The sequence below is a fragment of the Dryobates pubescens genome, chromosome 7 (genome assembly GCF_014839835.1).
Source record: "Dryobates pubescens isolate bDryPub1 chromosome 7, bDryPub1.pri, whole genome shotgun sequence".
Lineage (NCBI taxonomy): Eukaryota > Metazoa > Chordata > Aves > Piciformes > Picidae > Dryobates > Dryobates pubescens.
This window is the reverse complement of record NC_071618.1, coordinates 17,370,881-17,395,243: the sequence shown is the minus strand read 5'-3', so window position 1 is coordinate 17,395,243 and position 24,363 is coordinate 17,370,881. Positions and strand designations below refer to the sequence as shown.

General features: G+C 38.4%; 1 protein-coding gene across 1 annotated transcript in view; it reads right to left on the bottom strand.

The window, feature by feature from the left end:
• The window catches only part of ABCC4 (ATP binding cassette subfamily C member 4), a 157,115-nt gene that overhangs the window by 1,713 nt on the left and 131,039 nt on the right, over positions 1-24,363 (bottom strand). The window contains exons 29-30 of the mRNA XM_054163062.1: positions 18,913-19,018; positions 4,340-4,474 (exon numbers count right to left, since the gene is read on the bottom strand). Coding sequence (XP_054019037.1) covers positions 4,340-4,474; positions 18,913-19,018 — 241 coding nt within the window. The remainder of the gene's footprint in view (positions 1-4,339; positions 4,475-18,912; positions 19,019-24,363) is intronic.

The window sequence follows — 24,363 nt, the reverse complement described above, 5'->3', positions numbered from 1 at the left end:
ATGAAATATCCCAGCATTTAATTTGTGCTGCAGAGCAGTTATAGGGCCTATAGAAATGTGATCTCTGGATAGTGAATGACAATAATGAAAGAAGAAGCAAAAGCTTTAACAATGACTCAACCAAGCAACTTCTCTAAAATGTAAGATGATACCAAATAATAGGACAGTTCTTTGCCAAGCCTTTGAGTTCCTGAATTCTACCAATTTCTAGCTCAGCTAGAAGAGATACAGGTTTCCTGATAAATGTATAATCAGAACATAAAGGAAATGAAATGCTGTCAAGTTTCACTGTTCCACAATCATCAGTTTTTAGTTGCTGTATCATATCTCTGTTCCTTGACAGATGCGCATAACAAAATGAAATAATGTCAAGACTTGTGTGCTCTTATCTAAAAATGTGTTTGGGTTGAAAAAGGACTTCAAATGCATTTTTTTTTCCCAAAGAAGAATGTGAAAAGTTTTGTTTGAGTCTTTAAAAACAGAAAATACATTATCTTTCTGAAGCTGACATGTGTCACGAGTCAGGTCTCATAGTCAGACTGCTTTGACTGCAGCTTATGGAACATTTCTCCAATTTATATCGGAGAGTGTTGTCAACAAAGTTCAGCTTGTTTGATAATAATGTCCTTCTCATATGTATGAACACATGTATGAGGCACGGGGGAGAAAAAAGAAAGCATCCTTCCATAAAAACATTCCTGTAAATACCACTGTCGTCTTTTGTGCACACGGGCTGGCGCAGGATATGTGCGTCTTTAGAAGCTTCAAAGAATATTAAGGCCTGATTTGAATCAACAAAAGAATTGGAAGTCTTCTTAAGAGGCATTCCTCAGTAACCGGGCATGATCAGATACAACACAGAAAAAGTTAATCAGGTGCTTGCTCACACACAGGCTTGCAGAGATGACAGCGCTACTTGTGTATTCCCATCTCGTTCCTGGTTTAAAACATAAAACTTTGGCATACTTTTAATGCAGCTTTTGAGTGTGACTTTTTTTTAATGGAAAGTTAATAGAAAACCTTGGCACATTACTAGAGACGCAATGAAATGGCAGCTGCTTTTCAACTGTCTCATTGCAATTCTTCCCCTGAGCCCAATCCCTCAAGATTGCCCAAGTCTTTATATAAGTTTCTTCCACTGCCAACAGAGCTGCAACCTTTTTAAAAGTAATCACTGAAGTGAGATAACACCTAGTATTTTAATATTTACACATCTGTCATAGCTTTAAAATAAAACAACTCTCATTTCTTTTTCCCTCGAAGTACTCCAAAATTGATTGACAGAAAACCAGTCCTCTCCTGATGCCACCAAAGCTCGTGGAAAAGCCTCTCTAAATGCTGCCAAGGGCATGGAGAACACACCAACTGTTGTTTATCTGAATAACTGAACACTTCCCCCCACACCCTATGTCCCTCCCTCATTTAACTGTTTGAAGACTATTTCTTACTTTCCTATGGGATTTTCAACTAATAGCTTCTTGCAAACTAAACAAAGATAAAAACACAGTCTCACGATGCCAACCCTACTGCAGTCAGACTCACAGGCTAGTTAATACATACTCAGTGGGCTCCAATTTGAGTTTTGCCTACATTGGCTTGGTGGTGTTCTTTTGTTGTTGGTTATTTTTTTTGTCAGGTTTGGGTTTTTTTTTTTCCACATTTGCACAAAAAAATGGGGATACTGAGTGAGTAAGAGAGACACACAAATAGCCTTGGATCAATTCAGAAGCTTTAGCTAAGGCTCCAGCAAGAGCTTGACCTTGTAATGCTTAGCTAAGATGCCCCCAACATTTTCTTGAAAATTAGGCTGCTTCAGAGATGTCCAAGTTAGTCATCTAATTTAAGATATGTAGTCCCTCTTCATTTCCACTTAAAGGATATATGCAGAGCCCATACTGTTCCAGAAAACACATTTAAAGTTTCACTTTACTGAAAGAAGCTCTTGGCATGAGTTTGTTCTGAGCAAGATTCAGGTCCAAAATGCAATAAATCAAATGGTCATTGCCAAAGCATGGCCACATTCCAAACCATTTTACTTAGCAACCCACTGTAGCGCCTTTTGAAAAGTATGTATATATGTCATGTTACCATTTCTTTTTATGTGCAGCATGCTGTTTTTCAACAACAGACAAAAAGCTGTTCTTCATAAAAACAGTTCTTAGTAACCACAGTAGGAATGTATGAGACCAGCAGCAATACATGTAACAGACTTACTAGTGTAAAAGGAAAAGCCATTTGAATCAGCTTTTCTGACTAAGCAACTTCCCTGAAAGTATGCATGAAACACAAGGGATAGCAATAACAAAAACCTTGAACTAATGTCCAAGTCCTTCAAACAGAAAGAACTGCAATTGTGCTTCTGGGTAGCTGCTGACTGGAGATACAGTTTCTGGGTTCTCCTATTTTTGGGCTGAGTGTGGATAAGCACCATGCTTTCCATTCTCGGCAGATGCTAAAGCTTGTATCTGCCTTCTAGCCTGGGAGTTCGCAAACTTTTCCATCAAACCACATTTCAGCGTAGTCTGATTCCTGGATCTCTTCCCTTCCTGTACAAAATCACGTAACAGTGATGTGGTAACTACAGATGACTATATGGGCCAGTAACATCAGGCAATTATTTTTATGTATTTCGAATTACCTTTGAATGCAATTGTGCAATTGGGAAGGGCTGCAGAGAAGGAAGGAGAGACAGCATGACATGGCTGAATCAGACAGCTGGACAGGCTCACCTCTTGTCATTCCAAGAATCAAGCCACAGAAAACTTGCCTTCACTTTACAGACAGAATCTTGTCATATGAATTTGAAGCCATCTTTTAAAACGCAATTTTGGTAACCTATAGACTGTCATACTTAGGCCATAAAAAAACCAAGGATAACCCATTCCTTTCTAGTAACAAATATAAGAAATTGCACTGCAGCCATGGAGAAGGATGGTAGGACTCATAACATAGTCTAGTTAAGGACAGAGCTGGTTCCTCAGTTATGCCAGCAGTGCCAGACATTAATTTATAGTGTATGCTCTTAGCACCACAGTTTCACTTGAAAAAATTCTTTAAAAAACAACAAAATGTTTTGGCAGGTCTAAAAAAATCCTAAGAATATGAATGGACACAGAAATCTCATTGCCAATTACAAAAAAAAATAAATCTATTAAAATAGCCTCCTGACATGAGTATGCAGCTTCCATGACAGTACAATTTTTCATTCTTTTTTCTAACTTTCTGGAAATGCATCTGTTTTTACTAGGAAATAGCCAGGCACCTGCCATGTTGTTTCCTGTCTTTTGGGTGTTGCTTCCCATCTTTTGGTCTCCTGTTTCCCTGGAAACAGCTCTGATCCACATATCCAGCAACATGAGGAGAGGAAAATTTCAATGTTTGAGATAAGACCTTTGAGCCTTGTCTTGGAAAGGCTCTCTTAGGTTGCTATGTGCCTAATATCACTGCCTTACTTGCATGCTGAAAGTAAAGTTACCTGACTATGAAGTGAACTGCTGCCAAACTCAGTGCTGCCAGTCTCAGCAGAAGCAGTGCTGAAACTTCATTGGCACTGACAGAAAGAAAATCTTGCTCTGGACATCCTGTGTGGTAAATTATCAAGAAAAAAAGAAATCGAGCCAAAAACTAGTCAAGATAAGTTCCTCAATCACAGGTCATTATTATTATTTTTTAATCTTCTTATCTGTGCTTCAGCTTTCCATCTGAAAAGTGTAGATGATATATCCTCACTTCAGAGGCATATTATGAAAATTAATCCATTGATGTTTCTTAAACACTTTGATTGCCAGAGGAATGCTCACAATTACATTAATAATTCTGTACTCAGAGTAGAATTTGAATAGTAAGCAGTAAACCAGGCACACAGCCTTTTAGGGAACAAGGAGGCAACAAAACATTCAACAGCTGTTTCTTAACTGAGCCCTGCTCATCCTGTGTGAGAACAGAGCAAGGGTGTAAGAAGGAGGCAAGAGAACGCACAAAAATAAACATCTGATCACATCCCCAGAGACCACAACACAGGTACAGAACCTCACAATGGGCCCTTTAAAAAATATAGAAATAACAGATAAATTCTGAACTCCGCTATGCATTTACACTTACTGTTTTGTGTACACGCTGAAAAGCAAACAGTCTTTCAATTTAGGGTGTATAAATACACTTAGCATTTGGAAGTCTGTGTATAACCCACCAAAAAAAAAAAAAAAGGGCACTGAAATGTGCTTTGCCTTGCAAAGCCGACAGATTCTTCAGCAGAAGGCTGACTGTAACACTGAATATGCTAACTTGAGATTAAACAAACGGCAGACACAAACTTAATTATCCCTTCTTCTCAAATTACCCGTTTTGCTGTTTCCATCAGAGAAGCTGCTTCAGTCTTGCCCACTTGTTGCACCATTTTGTAAAACAAGCCATCTTGTTCTTGCAGCAAAATATACGGCTCACCATACTCCTTCAGTCTTCCTGCATCTAAAACCTATTAAAACAGCAAACCCCAACATATTAACATAAGAAATTAAAAAACAAACGTTAGACACTACAAGCAAAAGTGGGGGGGGGGGGATGCATACACTTCAAGTGCTACAATGATTTTAGTATCCCGAAAATTAAATACATCTTCTTCAAACTAGCATAGCACTAGCATAGCACTTTTCCAGTTTATAGACCTGTTGTACAATTTTAGGGTGCCCTACAGCTATTCCACCTATAGGAATTCAACGCAAGGTTATGCAAAATATGGAAATACAATGTGTGTGAAGCCAACAAAGCAATTATAAGATTCATTGTGTAAGAAAGAAACAAAGAGGCCTAAAATGGTCTCTGAAGTAAACAGCTGTGGGTAAAAAAAACCACGCAATAACCACCAAGATGGTTAAGGGAGAGTAAGTAGGTCTTTTGGATTACAGGAGATGAAGATGTAATTAAGGAAACTGAAGGTGTTGCTGAAAAGATAAACAGTTTCTTGCATGAGTTTTTGCCAAATATGTATTACAAAGGTACTTACTCTGAACCTATTCTTTCTACATAAAAAAAAGAAAGATGAGATGCTACCAGAGACATAGGCACCCAAAAGAGAGACAGGGAAAAGGTAAAAACTGAGAAATTAAAAAGGCATTAAGTCAGTAAGGCACTAAGGATATATACAGTAAAAAATAAGAACACAAAATTAAGAATAAGCTGATTGAACCTCCAAGAAGATATTCTCATACTAATGACTAAGAACAGCACCGTAGCAAATACTTGCACTTAATTTTGAAAAGTCTTATGATCCGGATTCATTCAGGGAAATTTTAGACAAGTATATATATGTTGGAGATAAGACAGCAATTTGGTTAAAACAATCATTAAAACACAAGGAGAAGACACACAGATCACAAGCAGAATTTGCTCTCCACAGTTTTAGCAAAAATAAATTGTATCTTACAAAACTGATATAATTATTAATGCACTAGAAGAAAACTACAGGAAAAATGGTTCATATGCTCTTCCAGAAAGGTATCTGGTATAACTAAACAGCTGCACTGCAAGAGACAATGTTTTTTTCAAGAACCTAGACAGAAAACAGAGATTAGAAATAAACAGTGCATTCTTCTTTGGGGAAAGGAGCAGGTAGGAACTAGTGGGAACCACATCATTCTGGCATACGTGGTAGCTACGTAAGCGTTAAGTCATCAGAAAAGGAGTTATCGGAAAAGTGACAAACGTGCAAATGACACAAAAATGTGCTGGCAAGTCTTGAGCAGAGGAGATTCAGATACCCCTAACTAATCTAAAAGAATGAGCAACACAATAGCAGGGAGAAAGTCAATATTGACAAATGCAATGCACTCAAATACTTAACTGGCTTATAAATTAATGATATTGACTCAAGAAAGAGATTTGGGTAATAGCCTACAAGCTCAGTACTTTAGTCCATGTGTAGCAGCAGCGAGGTAAAAAAAAAGAGAAAGAATTTCTGTGAGAAAGTAAAGCAATTCAGGAAATTTTTTTGTTCTTACATAAAAAACTGAATACACATGGCATACTATTGAAAAGGATATTGCCCCAACAGAGGGACTTCAGGGACTCACAACCCTAGCCATAATGGTGGTGTACATACTCACAAGAAAAAAAGTAAAAATCTTAAAACCCCAAATTGGAGCTGTTGATTTCAGGTAGTATGAGGACAACTTCCAAAATAACAACAATAGATTGCAAACTTTTGTGTGAAAGAAAAAACTCCAAGAAGCTTTGAGACTAATTCAAAGTCCTGTGAGGAAGATTTCAAATGTGCATTCTGCCTGTGCAGCTCCTTAAAGCAATACATCCAGATGACCAAGACTTCAGCAGATCTCCAAGTGGCCTGGACCACTTCATGACAAAACCCATAGCGCATTAGGACAGCTGAACTGATCCCTTTACCTGCATGGGTGTGAAAATTATACATTGCCAAGTTTGTTGCCAACTTGTTTGACACCAAGGACCCAGCACAATGGGAAAGGCCCTGACTCCTTCACTTCCGCTTCAATTAACTACATGGCATTTGAATGGAAAATAACTCAGCCAACAACAGCAGCATAATTACATCTGATTTTATAAACTGTATGCACAGAAACCTAGAAGAGGTTATTTGCCATTTTCAAAAGCTAGTACCATCTTAGAACACCCAGCTTATATGATGGTTTTCCTTTGAAAGCAATTTCCAGTACTGTTTGGTGAACAGCTAAAGAAGTGCTCATGAAAAAATGTTAAAATATTAGTAACATTGCATAGCACAAAATACATAGTAATTTAATATACAACAGATGCAGTATATCACCTGCAAAGGCATACTTGTGCACATGTCGGTTTTTCAGTGTGCTTAGTCCTATCCCATTTAATCTAAGGATTAATTACAAATATAATAAAAGTATTTTATATACAACATTATGTCACCGTTAAGGACAGCTTGATTAAAAAGGCAACAAATTAATTTATTACATAGAGTTCTACATAAAACTTCAATTGGAGTGCCACAGCATAGAAAAGCTCTGGTGCCATGAATTTTTCAGCATAACCACTCCTTCAGAAAGAAATCCAAAATGCATCTTCATTAAATGTGTCTCTCACAAGTTAAAGACCCACAATAGAAAAGTAAAGTTAGTTTGGGGTTTCCATGTTTGGGGTTTGGTTTGTTTTTTTTTCTGGCTTGGTTGGTGGTGGTTGTTGTTGTGTTTTTCTGTTTTGTGGGGGCTTTTTGTTTTGTTTTTCAAATTTATATTAATGCAGCACTCAAATTTTAGCATTTAACATCTGAAACACTCAGAAACACAGACAATCTTTCTCCCCCAGAGAACCTGGGGGGAGGGAAATTTATTCTTCCTTGACAAGTTTTAAACAACAGCCCAGTCCAAAAGATGACTAGATAAAGTGGGTTTTGTCATGAAAAATCTCATTCACAATGTAAACAAATTATTAATTTATTCATACCCTTTCTTGGGGAATAAAACTAAACTTGTGTTATGAAAATCAACAGAACAAACACGGGGAAAAACAAGCCCTGATACTTTTTCTAAGAACTCGAAATGAGAAATAAGGAATGAAACTGGACAGAGTATTCCTGACTTGTAGAAATATTACTATATTACTATAAACCCCATTCAACAAGGCAAAACACTGTTTCTACTAACTGCTGTCATCTATGAGACAATGGAGAAAATTTAATCTGATTTACTTGGTAGTTATGCGTTTATATATGTATACATTTATTAAAAAGCGCTTAGACAAAGAGATAGGTACTCTTCTTTGAAGAAATACATGCTGATAACATTTAAATAAATAAATAGGTACTTTGGCTAAGGCTTTGCATACTCTTACTCACTGACTCCAAGCCAAATTAAAATCATTAGGACTTCAAAAACCCAGGTAATCATTCAGGAAAGGTGGAATCTGGTGTTTACCAGCCACATATTTTCTGATCAGCTTGCATGCAACACTTATCACCACGCAGTATGACCAAATCAAACCCAGATGCATTCCAAGGTAGTTGTACCAGTGAAACTTGATGCAGAAAAGCCAGAGAAGCTCGTAGCTGGTGAAATCAGATTGGCAGGGTGATTATGGAAGACACATGCAGGAGCACAGGACTCTGAATCAGACTGGCCTTTCATTATAGACTTCAACATGGATATTGAAAGGGTATTTTGGACAAATCATTCCACTTTTCAGCTCCTCAATCTGGCTCTTTGCAAAATATACTAAATAAGGACTGATAATCATTCTGTGAGAGTTAACTGCCTACAAAACACCTAGACAGCCCAGAGTAAAATAAAACCAATCACCATAAAAGCTACATAAACCCAAAGTAACCATTTGTAAACCAGGGCTGGATTCTCCATGGTCTTGCACTGGCTACCTTCTTTTACTGTGCCTGCACTGTCCCTACCTGTTCTATAGCCACATCCTTATGAGTTCAACAGGTTTTTCTCAAGTGCAACAGTAACTCCAACAGCACAAAATCCACAAAAAATTGGCTACTGGTGATCATGCAAAAGATGGCACACAGGGAAATTTTCATTCAATGGAATTGTTCATGTCCTTGTAAAAGGTGAATAGCTATAAACAAACACCAGTTTCAAACTATCCTTACTGAAGCAGCTCTATTCAGACATCTTAGCTCAAACAGGGTTCAAATTCTAGACTCTTGAATAAAATCCTCTAATGCCACCTAATTCCACTCCATCCAGTACCTCATTCTGGCTGAATAGTCTGGGGCATTCACTGCTCATCCCAGTTGTGACTTATTCAAAAGGATAAGCACCATGTTGGGTTGAGGGCAACATAGTTTTAAACAGCACTTTATTTGACATAGAGGGAAAGAGATTAAAAACATAGCAGGGAAGGACAGAGAAACAGAAAAATAAGTGTCTGAATTTGACTGTCTTACAAAGGCAAACGTGAAAACAGAGTATTAGCAACTTAATAGCTACTAAAACATGAAAATGGAGCATTAAGTCAAGCTAGCATGGGACTATTTGCCTATGCCAAAAAAACATTAAACTATATTTGTATAATATTTGGAAACTACAAAATAGTTATGCATTTTACCTCATCTGTACCTTATAAGGGTATCTACCTCAACTTTGCCTAGGTTGTCTCTGCCTGTGCCTCCCAAGACCATAAACTTTGTAGTATTTCTATTCCTTAGCCTCTTATCTAATGTATTAACCATGGAAAAAGCACGGGAGGGAAGACAAAAAGGAAAACATAAAATGGTGAAAGAGAAATCAGAGATCCATTTCATTAAGGAAAGGGAGAGATGAGACAATGAATGACAAGGATATTACATCAAGATAGTCGAGCTTCTAGCAGAGACTTGGACAGTCCAAGTAGGACAGCACCTTTTCCCCCTGATGATTTCTGCAACCAATCTATATTGTTCTATTGCACAGGACTTTGGAAAAGCAAACATTCATTTTGTAAGTGAATTTAAAATCTTCTTTGTGGATTAATGTAAGTAAAAGAAGTTTAATTATGCACAGAAGAACGCAGATTCTTAAAAACACTGTAACAAATACCATGCACTTACGGCTATCCATAGACTCAAGAGAGAAGGTTTTAAATCCTGCATTTTCTAACTTTCAGCAAGAAAAGCAGACAAACCAAGAGAACAATAGTTATAAAACATTCTGAAGAAAAAAAACAGTACAAGGTTGGAAGTGTTCAGCAACAGAGGAGGGGGGCATGGGAATTGATTTCAATTATTATTGAGGAATGACTAGTATTCCTATTCACGTTCATCTTCACCATAAAGCCAGAGGGAAAATGGGACATTTAAGAGTTGATCATAAATGTTTTTATTTCCTATTCAAAAGGAAAATAATTCAAGCAAATTATTTCCAAGGGAGTACATCTGATTTAATTTAGACTTGGAGAAGACATCATCAAACAACAAAATTATTATTAAAGTTCAAAACTCTGTGAGGAGTACAACTTTGAACAATGTTTTCCTCAGAGAGCACACATCAAGATGATCTTCAATAAAGTCCTGGGAAGAGAAAAATATTCAGGAGATGCTTCTGGTTACATCACATTATAAAAAATATATTTACCCAAGACAATACATAGCTTTGTGGGAAAGAACCAACAGCCTGCACTCCAGTTGGCATTAAGCTCAGATACAAGCATCTTCTGTCTCATCATGATTTGTGGTAACATGTTAGAAACATGTACATACTTCTCTGAAGAACTGTTTATAAATATCAACCTATCTAAACTGGATTGAAGGCATATAAGAATATTGAGAAGGCTGCAAATTAACTCAAGAACTATTTTCAAGTTGCTGTTCTATTATTTTTTCCCCCTGTTTTTTTTTCCTCCCTCACTTTGGATGTCTTCTGGTTTGGGTTTGTTTATTTGTTTGAAGTTTTCACACATAATCTAAGCATTCCTCCAAGCTCCTTCAGGGTTCCTATACAAAATACTCTACAAGTAATGAAAAAAAATGTAGTGTGAAATAATATAAATTTCATATATTGTGTGTACAAGCAAAGCAGAGCACACTTGGGTGTCTACCTCCATATAATCTGAATTATTATTTTTAGACTTTCCAAGTATTTCACCTCAGCAGAGCTTACCTTTGCTGTAACAATGCAAAATGTCCCACTGGCCACTGGGATTTGACATGTACCCCCTGCCCACCTTCCCCTCCTTCATAGAAATGCAACTTCAGACATTTTGTTCTGTAAGCAGAAATCATAGATTTCTTTAAACAGAAATTATTCTTGAGAATTCAGTGCTGTCTGGTGCATTGCTCCATGTATGAGTTAACTTTACTTTTCTTGCAGAAAGTTAAAAATCTACCTTCTTTTTCTCTGTCTGATGGTATGCCACTGTAAACTGGCTGTAATGTTGTGGGAAAAAATATGAATTAGTATGCAGTAATGAGTCTTATACTACTGATAATCTCTTGATATTAACTCCTTCTGTATGTTGGAAGAAAGAAGCCTGGTAACCAATCACTGTTGGTATTTCTTGTATTGTTCAGTTTCCTCACCTCAAAACATCTGATAGACCAGTGCAAGTTCAGCCTTTCCCTTAGAGATGAAGAAGGGACCTCATGCCAGTTCTTACCAACAGGAGTATGTGCTGACAAAACACTTCCTTGGTCAACCAGTAATAACTGTGTAAAATTTAAAGCTACATTTCTCAATCAAGAGTGCAGAATAGCTCAAACATGGTCCTGAAGTGACGGAAGATATAGTTCAGCCTAATAAATCCCACTGTTTAATAAGGCTTTTGAGGGTCTCAGAAAATTAGATAAGCTATAAGGATATTATACTTTTCAAGAGGGTAAGAATATTGTTGTAGATGACTGGGCATGTCTCTTGGTTTTATCAGTTTCTGATGACAACGAACTTGTGGCTCAGCTTACTTGCAAACACTTCTGCCTTATCAGAAACTCTTGCTCGAAGCCTCAGCCACCAACATGTCCTGTGCTTATTTGCTTTTTAAAAGTTAATATATTATTTGGCAGAGAGAGAAAAAAAAATTAAGATGTGTTGGTATTTCTAGTATAGTCTGGATTCCATTCTTTCTTCAAAGAAACATGATCCAACTGTCCTGTCCTGAAAACACATTCACACACAAATGCCTGACAGAATGAGAGATCAAGGTTCATCAAACATTGGCTTTGCTTCCTGCAGTAATTCAAATCCAGCTCTTCATTTGAATGCTCCCAGCTGAAGCATTGCCTCAATAATTAGTTGTTTTATTTAGGCAAAAGAAAAATCTTGTTGGGCAGCCCTCTTGAAATGGGAGCAGCTTTTAAGAACTCAAAGATGACAGTGTTATGCAGAGGTGTGGCTTAAAACTGGCAAAGAGAATCAACAGTCGTAGTACCTATTCAGACTCATTAGGGTTTTGACTTGTTTCAGGGACAGCTGAGCCAGGTGTGATATTTACAACTGCCATAGACACACTATTTCAGCTGACAGTGCTTGCTCCGATACGTAACCACAGCACATAGCTCAGTATTTTATGCAAAATCTGTCCTAAATACCAAAATATCTTCACTTAATGGTAAAGATGCATAAATTACTCAGATATGAAAACAATGTGTTCACCACTGAAATCAATAATTGAATTCCAAGAAAAAACATGGAAGGATCTGGCCTTCCCTTATGGTTTGTTAAGCATCAACTGTGTTGCAGAAGATCCAGGAATGATGAAAATTGCCTTTGTTCAGATTCAAAGCAAAACTGATAATTTCTGAAAAATCACTGCCTAGCTGCTCATCTTTTCCTGAAACTGCAAGTCTTCAGTTACCAAAGGAAAGGAGAAACCTAACAGATCCCAGACCCTTTGCTTTCCATCAGTAGGCCAGATGGGCTTCAATAAAGCCAAGATCCAAGCATGTAGGTTGGCATTAATCACTCACAACATCTGGCAGAACTGCTTAAAAACTCTGAAGGGTCTCCCTGAAGAATTAGGTGCCTAAGTATCTTTGGAGACCTGATCCATAGTTTTGAAAATTTGGCTTTCATTCAAACTACTATAATTCATTAAGCTTCCTTTTATTCTTTTAACAGAATAGACTTCAATAGGGCACATATAACCACCACACTCCACATTCTGGGCTAAGACAAAGTCAAAACCCCTTTCAGGAAAAAATATCCATTTTATATCCTTGCAGTTCTCCTACTTTAGAATTCCAAAGGATGACAAAATAGCTGTGAATGTAGCCTTAATTACTTTACTTTTCACAAAGTTTCATATTTTACCATTCCAGGCTCCAGAAAAATTTATGGTCTTGCCAATTGACCTCTCTTAGACATCCTAAGCCCTCGAGGGCCTGTATCTGACAGCAGGTAGTTCTCCACCAGCGTAACAGTTTTACATATACATATACTGAAGATGAGAGAGTTGACACTAATGGCAACACGCATAGTTTTCACAGAGAGCTCTTCTACAACTATGACTGCATGGTTTTGTATCTTTTGACTTACATAATGCCCCCCTAAACAGAATGTCTAAGATTTACTATAAACCAGTACTCCAGTACTGATATTTCAATAAGAGGGGGGAGGGGAGGCGGGAAAGCCAAAAAAGCCACAAAAAGAAGAGCAAACAGACCAAAGCAGGTAAGGCTTTAACTCAACATTACTAACTTAAGTGCACCACCACTACCTTCTTATGTTGTCTGTATCTTCAACTGAAGCTGAATCACTGCACTGAAGGCTCACATGAAGGGAGCTGCTCCCTCACATGTTCAAGAGCTCTGGTTCTTACTGGGCTGCAGATTCAGATTTCCTCATGCTTCTTCTCCTTCTGGCTCCATGACTTGGATTTCTGGCTGCAAAATTCTTCAAAATCAAGGTTGGAGACTGACCTTAACTTGACTACCCTGTGTATGCTGGTGGTTATGGCATCTTCCAGGTAATGGGGAGCATTGCATCCAGACCTCCTCAAAGAGAGGACAATATAGAGCACAGATTTCTGCACTTCTTGAAAGAATGCCATCATTCCCATACTAAAGAAGGGCAGCATTGCCATCCTATCATGTTGCCTTAGGTGTCTCATCTCCAGCTCGATGAAGAATGCTAATGTGCAACACTGGGTCAGACACCAAAATTCTAGAGACAAGTGCTCACACCTTGTTTGCTGCATTGTATATTTTTTTTTGTGTCTAGCTGTAGGTGACTCCTCTCACACCATGCCAACTGCCTGGATGTCTCCTCCTTTGTTTCCAAGTTGTTTACACCTACTCTCAGTGGACTGATTGCCCTGCTGAGGCTAGAAATCTACAGAGCATGATATACAGTGCCTGATTAACATTCAGATATAGGCCCAGATATTCACCACAGTAAATGTATGCTCTGAAAAAATAAGAACAACTGAATGAGGGAGACTACTAGAAAGACCTCGGAAGTCATTTTCTAATAACCAAAAGGCAACTCAAGTCTGGCTGTGAAGTACACTGCATTGTTACCCTGAATATTAGTCATTTCAGAATGCAACCAGAACAGGTTTTCCCACAAATAAATCAAATCTCTTCCCATAATTCTCTTCATGAAAAACTTCCTATTTGAATGACAGTTTTTAATTACTTAGATCAAGTTCTGCTTGCACTAAGAGTTTCCATTTCAAAGAAGTACTGCACTGATATGAAAAGTCTCTATGGAGAAACAACCTTGTCACTGGAAAACACGCAAGTTTTGACTGCTCTGTGGCTTTCTTGTAGAGAGACTATGGCATAGCACAGAGAGCACACAACTGCATCAGGCTCTTGTCAGATGCATCTACTTAATTTGCTGCAGATCCACTATGTCCCTGGGTAAGCTTCAATTTCTGTAGGCTTCTGTTTTCCCCACTCTGTAAAAAAATAGGTTTAAAAAAGTATTTCTTCACCTGGAGAAGGAAGCAGGGAGGAGAGGTACGAGTGGGTGATGGGGAGTTTAAGAGATCCCACTGGAAGTCTTGGGAGTGGTGCCTCTTGGCTGCTCCAGGCTGCTCCTGGTTTGGTGATCTGCAAACGAAATTTACATAGAAGGTCCTCGCCCTCTAAGGTTAGGACAGGACAGGGAAGCAGCTGTTGTGGCAATGGGGAAGCCATGTGGAATGAGGGGCCAGTGGAGTGAGCCCGAGCTGAGCTTCTGCCAGGATTTGCCATCAAAGAGGCAACTGCAGCATTTACCTCACCCTCCCCTTCTGCCAAGCAGCAGGGTGGTTGCCTGTGCCAAAGACCCCAAACAGGTACTGTTAACACCTGACAGAAGGAGTCACAACTTGGGATTCTCAAACCAGTGAAGAAGAAGGAATGAGAATCTCCTGTCCTAGGAGATACTGGAGAAGCACAGAAGGATTGAGGGGGGGAAAAAAAAAAAGAAGTTTGCAAACCGCTGGATTATAATTTTATGGTAGTATTATTTGATGGTCTGACTTAGCAAGTCTTTCCAACTTTGGTTCCAAAGATTGTACGGATACTTCCCTATCTCACCCAGATGTTTGAAGTTTAATTAATTAATGTTTGTAAAGAGCGTTACAATTTGCAGATGAAAGGTCCTATGCAAGTGCAATGTAGTATTACTCATTGAGGTGATTGGGTTAGAGAGTATCACGTTACACAATACAGCTCTTCCCTCAATGATTTTAAGCGTTTGAAGTTCTGATAAAATGTGTTTATCACAAAGACAGATATAATGGAAATACTCTTAAGGCGTGACCTGGATTATGAAACCAGAGGTATGGTTTTGGGAATGGAACAAACGAGAATTAAAACAACTCCTGAGGCCAGATTTGTCTACAGTTGAATAAAACATTCTTCCTTTTTTCCCTCTTCCAGTAGGCTTTTCTTCTCTTCTAAAATAGAACTGGTTATTATGATGGGTGTGAGCAGACATGCAACAGTTCACGTTCAGTTCCTATTTAAATACTCATCCAACTTGACATTTTCTCATGACTTTCTCAACATTAGTTTCTAATTTTTAAAAAAATGTTTTGATAAAGCCTAAAGGTGTTTGTGTTTTCTTTTGGAAAGTTCTGCTTTAACCAGAAATTAAATCGAATTAACTCAGAAGCTTGTTGACAATATCAAATTGGAGACTGCAGGCAGTTCACTTAAGACAGGGTTGACATTCAAAGCTGTTGAGATCTAGACAGGCTAAAGGAGTAGGTCAGCATGAACTTCATGACACTCAACAACAACAGATGCAACATCCTGAATCTGGAATGGACTGATCCCCTGCATCCATGTCAACTGGGGTGTAACTGCCTGACAATGAGCTGTGTTGAGAAGCAGGTGGCATCTGGGTGGTCAGTAAGATAAACAGGAGTCAAACAGTGTGCCATGGGTATCACGAAGAGTGCAGACCAAGAGAATTGCTTTATTTCAGTGCTCAGTGTATGGTGATCAGTTTTGTCCCTCAGAATCAGATGGCTGAGGGTAAACTGAAGCAAGTTTGAAACAGGGTCATCAGAACAGTCAGCAGACTGGAGCAATTGACCTGTGAGGACATGATGACAGGCTTGCTCACCCTAGAGAACAGATGGCTTCAGGTGAATTAACAGCAATCTTCCTGTATCTACACGGAAGTTAGTGAGAAGACAGAAGCAAGGTTCTTACAAGACAGACAATGGGAAAACAGGAAACGATTGCCATAAACTGAAGGGAGGTTTCAATTGGATACAAGGAAAAGATTTTGTGACATGTAATTAAACACAGGGGCGGGCTGCCCAAAGACACTGTGGAATCTCCATCTTTCAAGGTTTTCATGACCCAGCTGGAAAAGGCTCCAAGAAACCTGATCTGAAATTAGTCCTGACCCTGTTTTCAGCATGATGTTAGACTAGAGACCTCCTGAGGTTCCTTTCAATCCAATTCAATGGGAGAAGAGGGAAACCATAGTTTATGTTCGGGTTATGTGTACTTGTTCAAGAACAAGCTTGCCTTTTGTGATTGCTTTCAGAGGGATGATCAAGTTTGGTCAAAATTTGTTTGAAAAGTAACTAATCATTATTTGTCAAAAGACAATTGTTACTACTCCATTCTTCTGTCATTTTCTACCAAACTTACCACAGCAAACTTATCAATAGCAAACAACAGAGTTTTGGGATGGCTTATAAATGAAGGCATTACTGCACCTCGAGGTCTCAGCTAAAGGAGAAATAAGGTCAGAGGGTTTAATACTAGTGGGTAATGGAAGAATAATGCACTTCAGTTTGAGAATTTTTACTCTTAAAAATTACTAAAACACAATATTGACTAAACAAATTTTAAAATACATTGAAAACTTTCTTTAGCTGAGCCTTCTCAATTGTTGTGATAGTTAAGTACCTTATTAATTTTCCATAAATGCTGTTTTTATTCTTAACAGCACTCATTAATAGTTAAGACTTCTAGAGGAATGTTTGTTCTCCTTGCATTTTTAACACACATTTGTCTTATTCTTCCAAAATTCTGCTATATTCCCAGTAGGAGTTACATGCCTGAATAACCCAAGTAATTAAAAGCGTAACAAAAGCACATCTGTCATAACTGTGATCATTCTAAATATGCCATAATATTTCTGATTTTTGCAGAGACAGAATGACAGAATAAGGATGTCAAGAAAATAGGTTTGTTAAGGCATCACACGTCAGTTTATTCCTTTTTTATGTCCTATGTCTCTAACCCTCCTCTTTTTCCCCAAAATTATAGAAGTTCAAAATGAAGGAAGGCAAAAGGATGAAAAATATTTAGGCGTTACTAAGAACTGCAGACTGAAAGTCACATCTTCTTGCAAATCTGTTCCTGAATACTCTTAGTCAAAGGTATTAAAAAATAGACTGTATTAGGCAATGTATGAGCATAAAAAACTTTCAGGAAACTGGAAATGGCAAGAGTAGCTAAACAAACAACATAAGGTTAAGAATAATGTATAGGACCTAAAAATGCAGTAGAGTAGCTATATAGTTGGTAACAATACTGAGCAATTTGGGGGAAAGGGCAATTTCTACATATTTAATTTTCATTATACCTGCATGATATTAAAAGTAAAACTAAGAAAAAAGTAAAGCTAAGAAAGCACCTTCTTGGAAAGAGCATTCTGTGCACAACATGTCAATGGTAACAAACCAAAACCCACAGAAATCCCTTTGGACAGCTAACAAACACACAGAGCCATTAATTAGGTCACAGCTGTTTCCTCACAAATCCTTTGTTCACTTTAGTTGTAGAAAACACCAAAATATCCATTAGACATGTGGGGAGGTATTCACTAGTGAGGAAAATATTTATTTATTACATGCAATTATATGACTACTTATGGCAGTTATGCTGGTTTCTCTCTTTGTAAATAAACTATAATCACTCAGTTCACAATCTGTTCTACCCCTCAGAATGCCACTCACCTCAGTAGATCCACATGTTTAATTTTGTGTACTTCAGGCAACCATCATAATTCAATCACTGAATTTAAAATGTTTTTGAGCATCCAGTAAAGAAAACATGGAAAGCATTATCATGGTTCATCTTTACAAAACAAAAGTTGCAGAAAGTATTTCTTAAGGGTACCACTGAGAAGTGCAGGGTAATTTCTGCTTAAAACCCAGTTAAATCTGAGTTCGACTTACAAACTCAGTGTTCCCCCTACATCAGTTACTTCATTAACTGGTTGTGAAGAAAATGAAAAGAGCTTCTATTCCTACCACAGAAAACTGCAAAACTGCAGGGTGTACATCATTTCAAGCACAGAAACCAGCCTCACTTCCCAAGAGCTGAGGAAGGCCACACTGCCTTTATGAAAATACTCAGCAAATATTTCAAGATGGCAGGAAGGCTATTTCACAGTGGCAGAGTACATCCTTGCTCTGTTGGGAACAAAGATGGCAGAGGGTGCTGGATTGGTAGTGCTTCATCTTTGCTGTTGGAACCTTGCTTTAGAAAGCTGGCCATGTTTATTACCTCACCAGTCTAGTTCCACTTCTTCACTACCACCCTTGCCCCAGGGCAGCTACCACCACATCTCCTGCCCCAGAACTTCTACCACTTCCTCCTCACACATCCCACACCACTAAGTACTGCGACTGCCTCCCTCAGCCCACCGAGACTGAATTAATGAACCTGACTGAATCCAGCTGACTCTGTCCAGAGCCTCTAGGGTGTGTCATCACAGGCTCCTAGGGCTGGCAGAGTTTATTTGCCTAGGTCTGTTGCTGCACCTCACCCACAATAGGTTCACGCCTTGCAGGTTGGAAACCACAGGGCCAGACAATGTAAGAAGTCTTTTCAGGTCATTACTTCTACAGTTTTATGAATTGCCTATCACAGTAACTAGAATAGCTAGGTGAACGACGGTAAGCCGAAAGCGCGACTTAAAATTCTTCCCACTTTTGGATCAAAATGAAGAAATGAGTCAATAACATTATCATTCTTTTGGGGGGGTGGGGAATAAACACTTAAGCAGTTAACTGTCTTACCATAATCCTGTCACTGTCAATAATGGTGTTCAAGCGGTGTGCAATGGTCAGCACAGTGCAGTGAGCAAACTTTTCACGGATCGTCTTTTGAATGAATTCATCTGTTCTGAAACACATCAAGAGCAACACAGTCAAAAATAACATATTTGCATGGATAACTGAATAGCAGGCAGGTTTTATGACCATCACACATGACTGCATAGCAGGAAATATGCTTATGAAGTCATTAGAGTGTTTCTTCTTCTCTCATTACATTAGATGACTTGGAGGCATATCGTGAAACATACTCTGAAATCTATCCTCTAATACTTGAGCACGAAAGAGTTTCTTGATTTTCAAGAGCAGTGGGTTTCTGTTCAGGAGACCATTTTCCCAGTCTTTGATTACAGAAAGAGGAAAGCTATGTAGAGTCAGATATTCCTATGGATTTCCACACCAAAAAAAGAAAGTTTTTGTTATTTTCTTTCAAGCTTTAGTTTGTGGAAGCAGCAAAAAAAAGTTGGTGAAAGTCAATGTGCTTCATTGCAAATCAACTGAATGAACCCCAAACCAGCCTATAATTAAGGTTCTTTATTTAATAATATTTTGCACTTGAAATGAAGGAGGTGGTTGGTAAACTAAACTAGAACTGCAGTAGCTCAAAAACCTGAACACAGAAAAAAAAAGAGAACTTGACACATTCCTTAAATCAAAAGTAGCAATTGGAACACAGAACTCAAGGAAGGGAAGTTAAGAGCCTCAACCCACTAAATAAATTAGCCATCTAAGTAAGTACAAGAGAAACACTCCCACCACCTAATCTGAAGTACACCAGTCAGTTTTGAGTGGGCAAATCTCTAAAGTCAATGAAAGTCTCCAAATCTCTAAAGTCAATCAGAGCACCTGAATTAGGCAGCCATCAGGTGATGAATGCCCTCTAGAGGCACCTGGAAGCCCACAGTGCACAGCAAGCCTTGGATGCCAATCTGGGCACAAAAATGAGCAATATGAGCTCTCACATACTGCCCATCAGCCTTCAAAACAAATACTGGTGTGTCATAAGTTGAGTTTTAACCTGCTGCTATTCATACCACCCTGCCTCAAGCCAGCTTCAAATGAAAGTGCTGGCTGGAGTAAAGTATTATGGGGCAGTAAGTTTGGATTGTATCATGAGAGGCTTCCTGTTCTGGTTGATGCTTTTGGGTTCTGGCTCTCTCCCACAGGAAAAGTGGTGAGATGGGTGGTAACTGGCTAGTTCCCTGGTTTTCTGCTTTATGCTGCATTCCTGTTTCTGCAAGAAGGCTAACCTAAGGTGCATATTATATTATATTATATTATATTATATTATATTATGTTATATTATGTTATGTTATGTTATGTTATGTTATATTATATTATTAACTAAGGTGATTGTGCATTGTATTATTATCATCTGTTTTGCTCAGTAAAACTTTTAATCTCAACTCTTTTTATCTCAACCCAGTATTTTTGTGTGCAGCTTTCCCCTCACTTCTGTATTGGGAGAAATGGACAGGTTAACCTGTTTACCATGCATGAACCTATGACAGGTGACAATGGTGAAAAAGGTAGAGAAACTAAAAATCTCATCCAGGACAGAAGGAAGACAAAGAACTCAAAAATACACTGGGTTTTAGTTAGATCAGCCAAGGAAGCTCCAGCCCAGAAGTCAGGCATTTAAAGGCATGGGTCTCATTTCCAGGATTTCTATTAAAACATGAAATAATACTTTATGTATAATATGAAGAATAATACATTCTGTAGATATGGTTAAAAAACAACAAAGGAGATATCTGGATAAACTATTTAGGCAGGCAGATTGGCTTGAATCAGTTGTTTGCAAAGCCTCAATTCTTCAAAATTGTTAACTGGAAAAATCAAATAAAATACAGCAGAGATTCATGCAACACATGTCTTCCTCTAACAAATAATATTTTTTTTAGACAGAAGTAGTACTCTACATTCAATCTGTCTACACATGATAAATGTTTGGTATCACTTCATAAATTAAGCAAAAAGAAAAGAATTGTTCTGATGCAATCATGTCAGGAGGCACTAACAATAAAAAGTGGACAAAGACAGCTTTGGAAGAACAGGATGACTTGGAGGAATGAAGTAACCATTTAGTTTCCACAGTAGGAAGCATAAGCTCATACTCTGGAGGACTGAATATAACTTCTACAACAAAATAAGATTAAGCAATCAGTACAACAAAAACAAATCCCCACTGATGACAGAAGGTATTATCAGAGAGGAAGGAAGACTATTAAGTAAGAGTTCCCATGCATGATGATTATCATCTTCATCTGGGACAGAACCATTTAAGTTCTGTCATGAGCTTAAAAGAACCAGGTTCTGGGCCACAGTCTGAGAAGGCTTGGTCCTTGTGCTCCTACTTCCTAAAAAAAGCTAAAGAACATGGAGGGAAGCAGGTGTTCCTCAACTTCTCCTTTTGAATAAAGGCCAGTATGCAGAGAAAGAGACATGAGGAGTCAGAACAAATTCAGTTTTCATCATTAACATCCCACATGACTGCGGTATCAGTGTTTTCACCCTAGTGTTAATGCACACATATTATTTTGCATGTGTCTTCTCAGTGATGCCTTAATGACCTTACTACTCTCAAAAGGGAAAAAACAGGGCCATACATGAAAACACTCTGCTATTGTTAGAATAAAGAAACAGAAATGAAATGTTCAATACTCCTTAGAATTATGTAAAGGAAATCTTCCTGCAGAGCTACAACAGAACACAAAGAATCATAGGTTGCTCAGGAATTATGAAAACAACATTTTTGAAAGGGCTCAGAATTATTTATAATTCTCAGGTTACTCCTACTGTTATCTGAGGAGAATGCCTCATTCTTGAACATCCCTGTCTTCTGTATTCATTTATTGTATCTTCCTTTATTACATGCATTCCTCATAGCACCACCTCTTCCTGCATTTACAATAGAAACCATTTCTCATTCTTTGATAGATACTATCAGACTATTATCTTAAACAGGTTTTTCTTGAATATAAGCTTATTCCTAATAAGAAACTGCTGGCCATATTGTGGGTGTGACAAATGTTCTACAAAGTAATCAGAGACCTAATAGTTCCATCTTTAAATATCACAGTACGAAATCTCATGCAAACATGTCAGCTGATAATGACTTGATCAGATCCTCTCTAAGGTTCATGGCAGATCTTGGAGTATGGTTTTTGGGGTGGCAGGCAGAAGCATCATCAGTAACTTCCAGGGGAATCTCAGGAAGAATGTAGGAAAGGCAAGAAAATCTAAAAGACAAGACAATCTAGAAGACTGAGCAGAGGATCTGTGTATGGAATTGTGTGCTGACAGACAGTAGAGACTGTATCACACGTCAATTAGAGCAAACTACTCCTGTGAAAAGTGACAAAGGAAGCAGTACTTCTGTCTTTTTATTCAGAGCATAAATGAACACTGTGGTGTCTACCCACACTGACAAAGTGGCCAAGCAAATGCCAAATGATTCCATCACCCATCTCAGTGGATCAAAAGCCATCATCTTTCAGGCACATTACAAACCCAAGATGCAACCTGAATACCAAAAGCAGGGCTGCTGGATGACAGAAACTCAATCATAATCTGATTATATGAAAATGGGAATCATAATGCTCACCATTGCAAGGAACAATACAATACGAAAGCACAAAATGGTGGTATAGCTGTCCCACTGGTACCACAGTTTGAGGATCTAACACCAAGTATTACAGCAAACCAGTATCTCGTGTAACCTGAATACCTTAATTATTTGAATGTGTGAAAATAAAACTATCTAAAGAGCAAGAATAAATATGACCTGAATGAGAAGCAACTAAGCTCCTGAAAGAAAACTGGGTAAGTCATTATCTTCAGTCTAAAGTCCCCCTGGAATTGTCATGAAAGCATATCTCACAACTACACAACTCCAGAGTGGCTTTAGATAATTTCTCCAAAAGAGAAACAGTTACAGATAGCAGTTAGATGTAATGAAAGGTTAAACTTTACAAGGTTAAGCTGGCTAATAAACTGAACTGTGTGCAATGGCTGTTTTTACCAGACTCAATGAGCAACCCATGTGAAAAACCACTGGTCCCAAAAGGTTTTGTCCTCTCCCAGCAGCAAAAAATACAAGGTAACACATAATAGTGTAGTCAGTGCACAGGAAGCTTGTTAAGTTCAACTCACTCTTTGAAAAACTAGTCTCAGTTACGAAGGGTTTTCTTTCTAGATATTACCAAAGTGACTACAGAAAAAGTTTCATCTCTACTGGTCCAGATTTCATGCAACTTTCCAGAAGGGTTCAAATGCTTTAAAATTACTCCATTCTTCAAAGTGAGAATGCTGGCTTCAGGACCAAGAAGATAAGATCAATTAAATGTCTGTCAGTCATCATGTAAAACACACAAGTAGTCTGACTTAGGGCAATTGTCTTTATGGCAAGCTCCTCCTCTCCCTCACGACAGTGCTGACACCCCTGCAGCATGCAGAGCAGCTGGTAGCTACGTGGAGGAATGGGGAAAAATAAGGGTACATGTGGGAGCTGAAAGACGCAAGAAGGAGAGAGGATAAACTTCAAATTCCTTCCTTTAACTCCTTTGCTCAGCTTCACTCAGCCACAAGTAACAAAGGCCTAGCTGAGTTGCAGTGTTCCTAAGCCCTGGCAAAGGTACACTGCACAGCTCTCACCCTGCTGTCATATCCTGGCATCCGCTACCTCATGTCATCTCACCCTTCCTTCTCCTCCTCTCAAGCCCTAACCCTGCCTTCTCACATTTGCTTCCAGGTTGAACTGGAGAACGGACATGGTTGAAAGCAGTGGTTCAGGCAAAGAGATGAAGATCCAGAAAAACAAAAAGAGAAAGAGTATCTCCAGAGCTGGTGCCAGCTCCCCATGGCTTTCTATCCCAGGTGGTTGATACGAGGCGTGCTTGCCGCCAGCCTAGAGACAAAGGTGCCAGGTATGGGGGTTGTGCATCAGAAGAGGAGGTTTTCCTTACATGCCAAAAATGCCTCCCTAACTGCTGTTAAGCAACCCACATCAGCATTTCCTCATGAGTGCCCTATCAGATTGCACAGCTGAAAAATACTTGGCTCTAGTTACAGCAACACATTAAGGAAAAGGTAATAACGACTGCAATGCAATCTGAATTCAAAGAAGTTCCAAGCTATTATTTGTATTGTTATACCTTGAGTTGATACAAACAAACATTTACCTTATTATAATATATATTGCAGCACACATTAATCAAGATCAATTACATGGATAGTGCAAGTTTAGAACACACACATGTGAAATGCTGAAATAGGGAGGATGAGTAAGATGGTATTAAATTTCCACAGCTATGATTAATCATGGTTAATCTATCAGAGCTCAGACAAAAATAAACTAATAGTCAAAAATGGAAAAAAAAAAAAAAAAGAAGAAAGAAAAAGAGATAAAAAAGA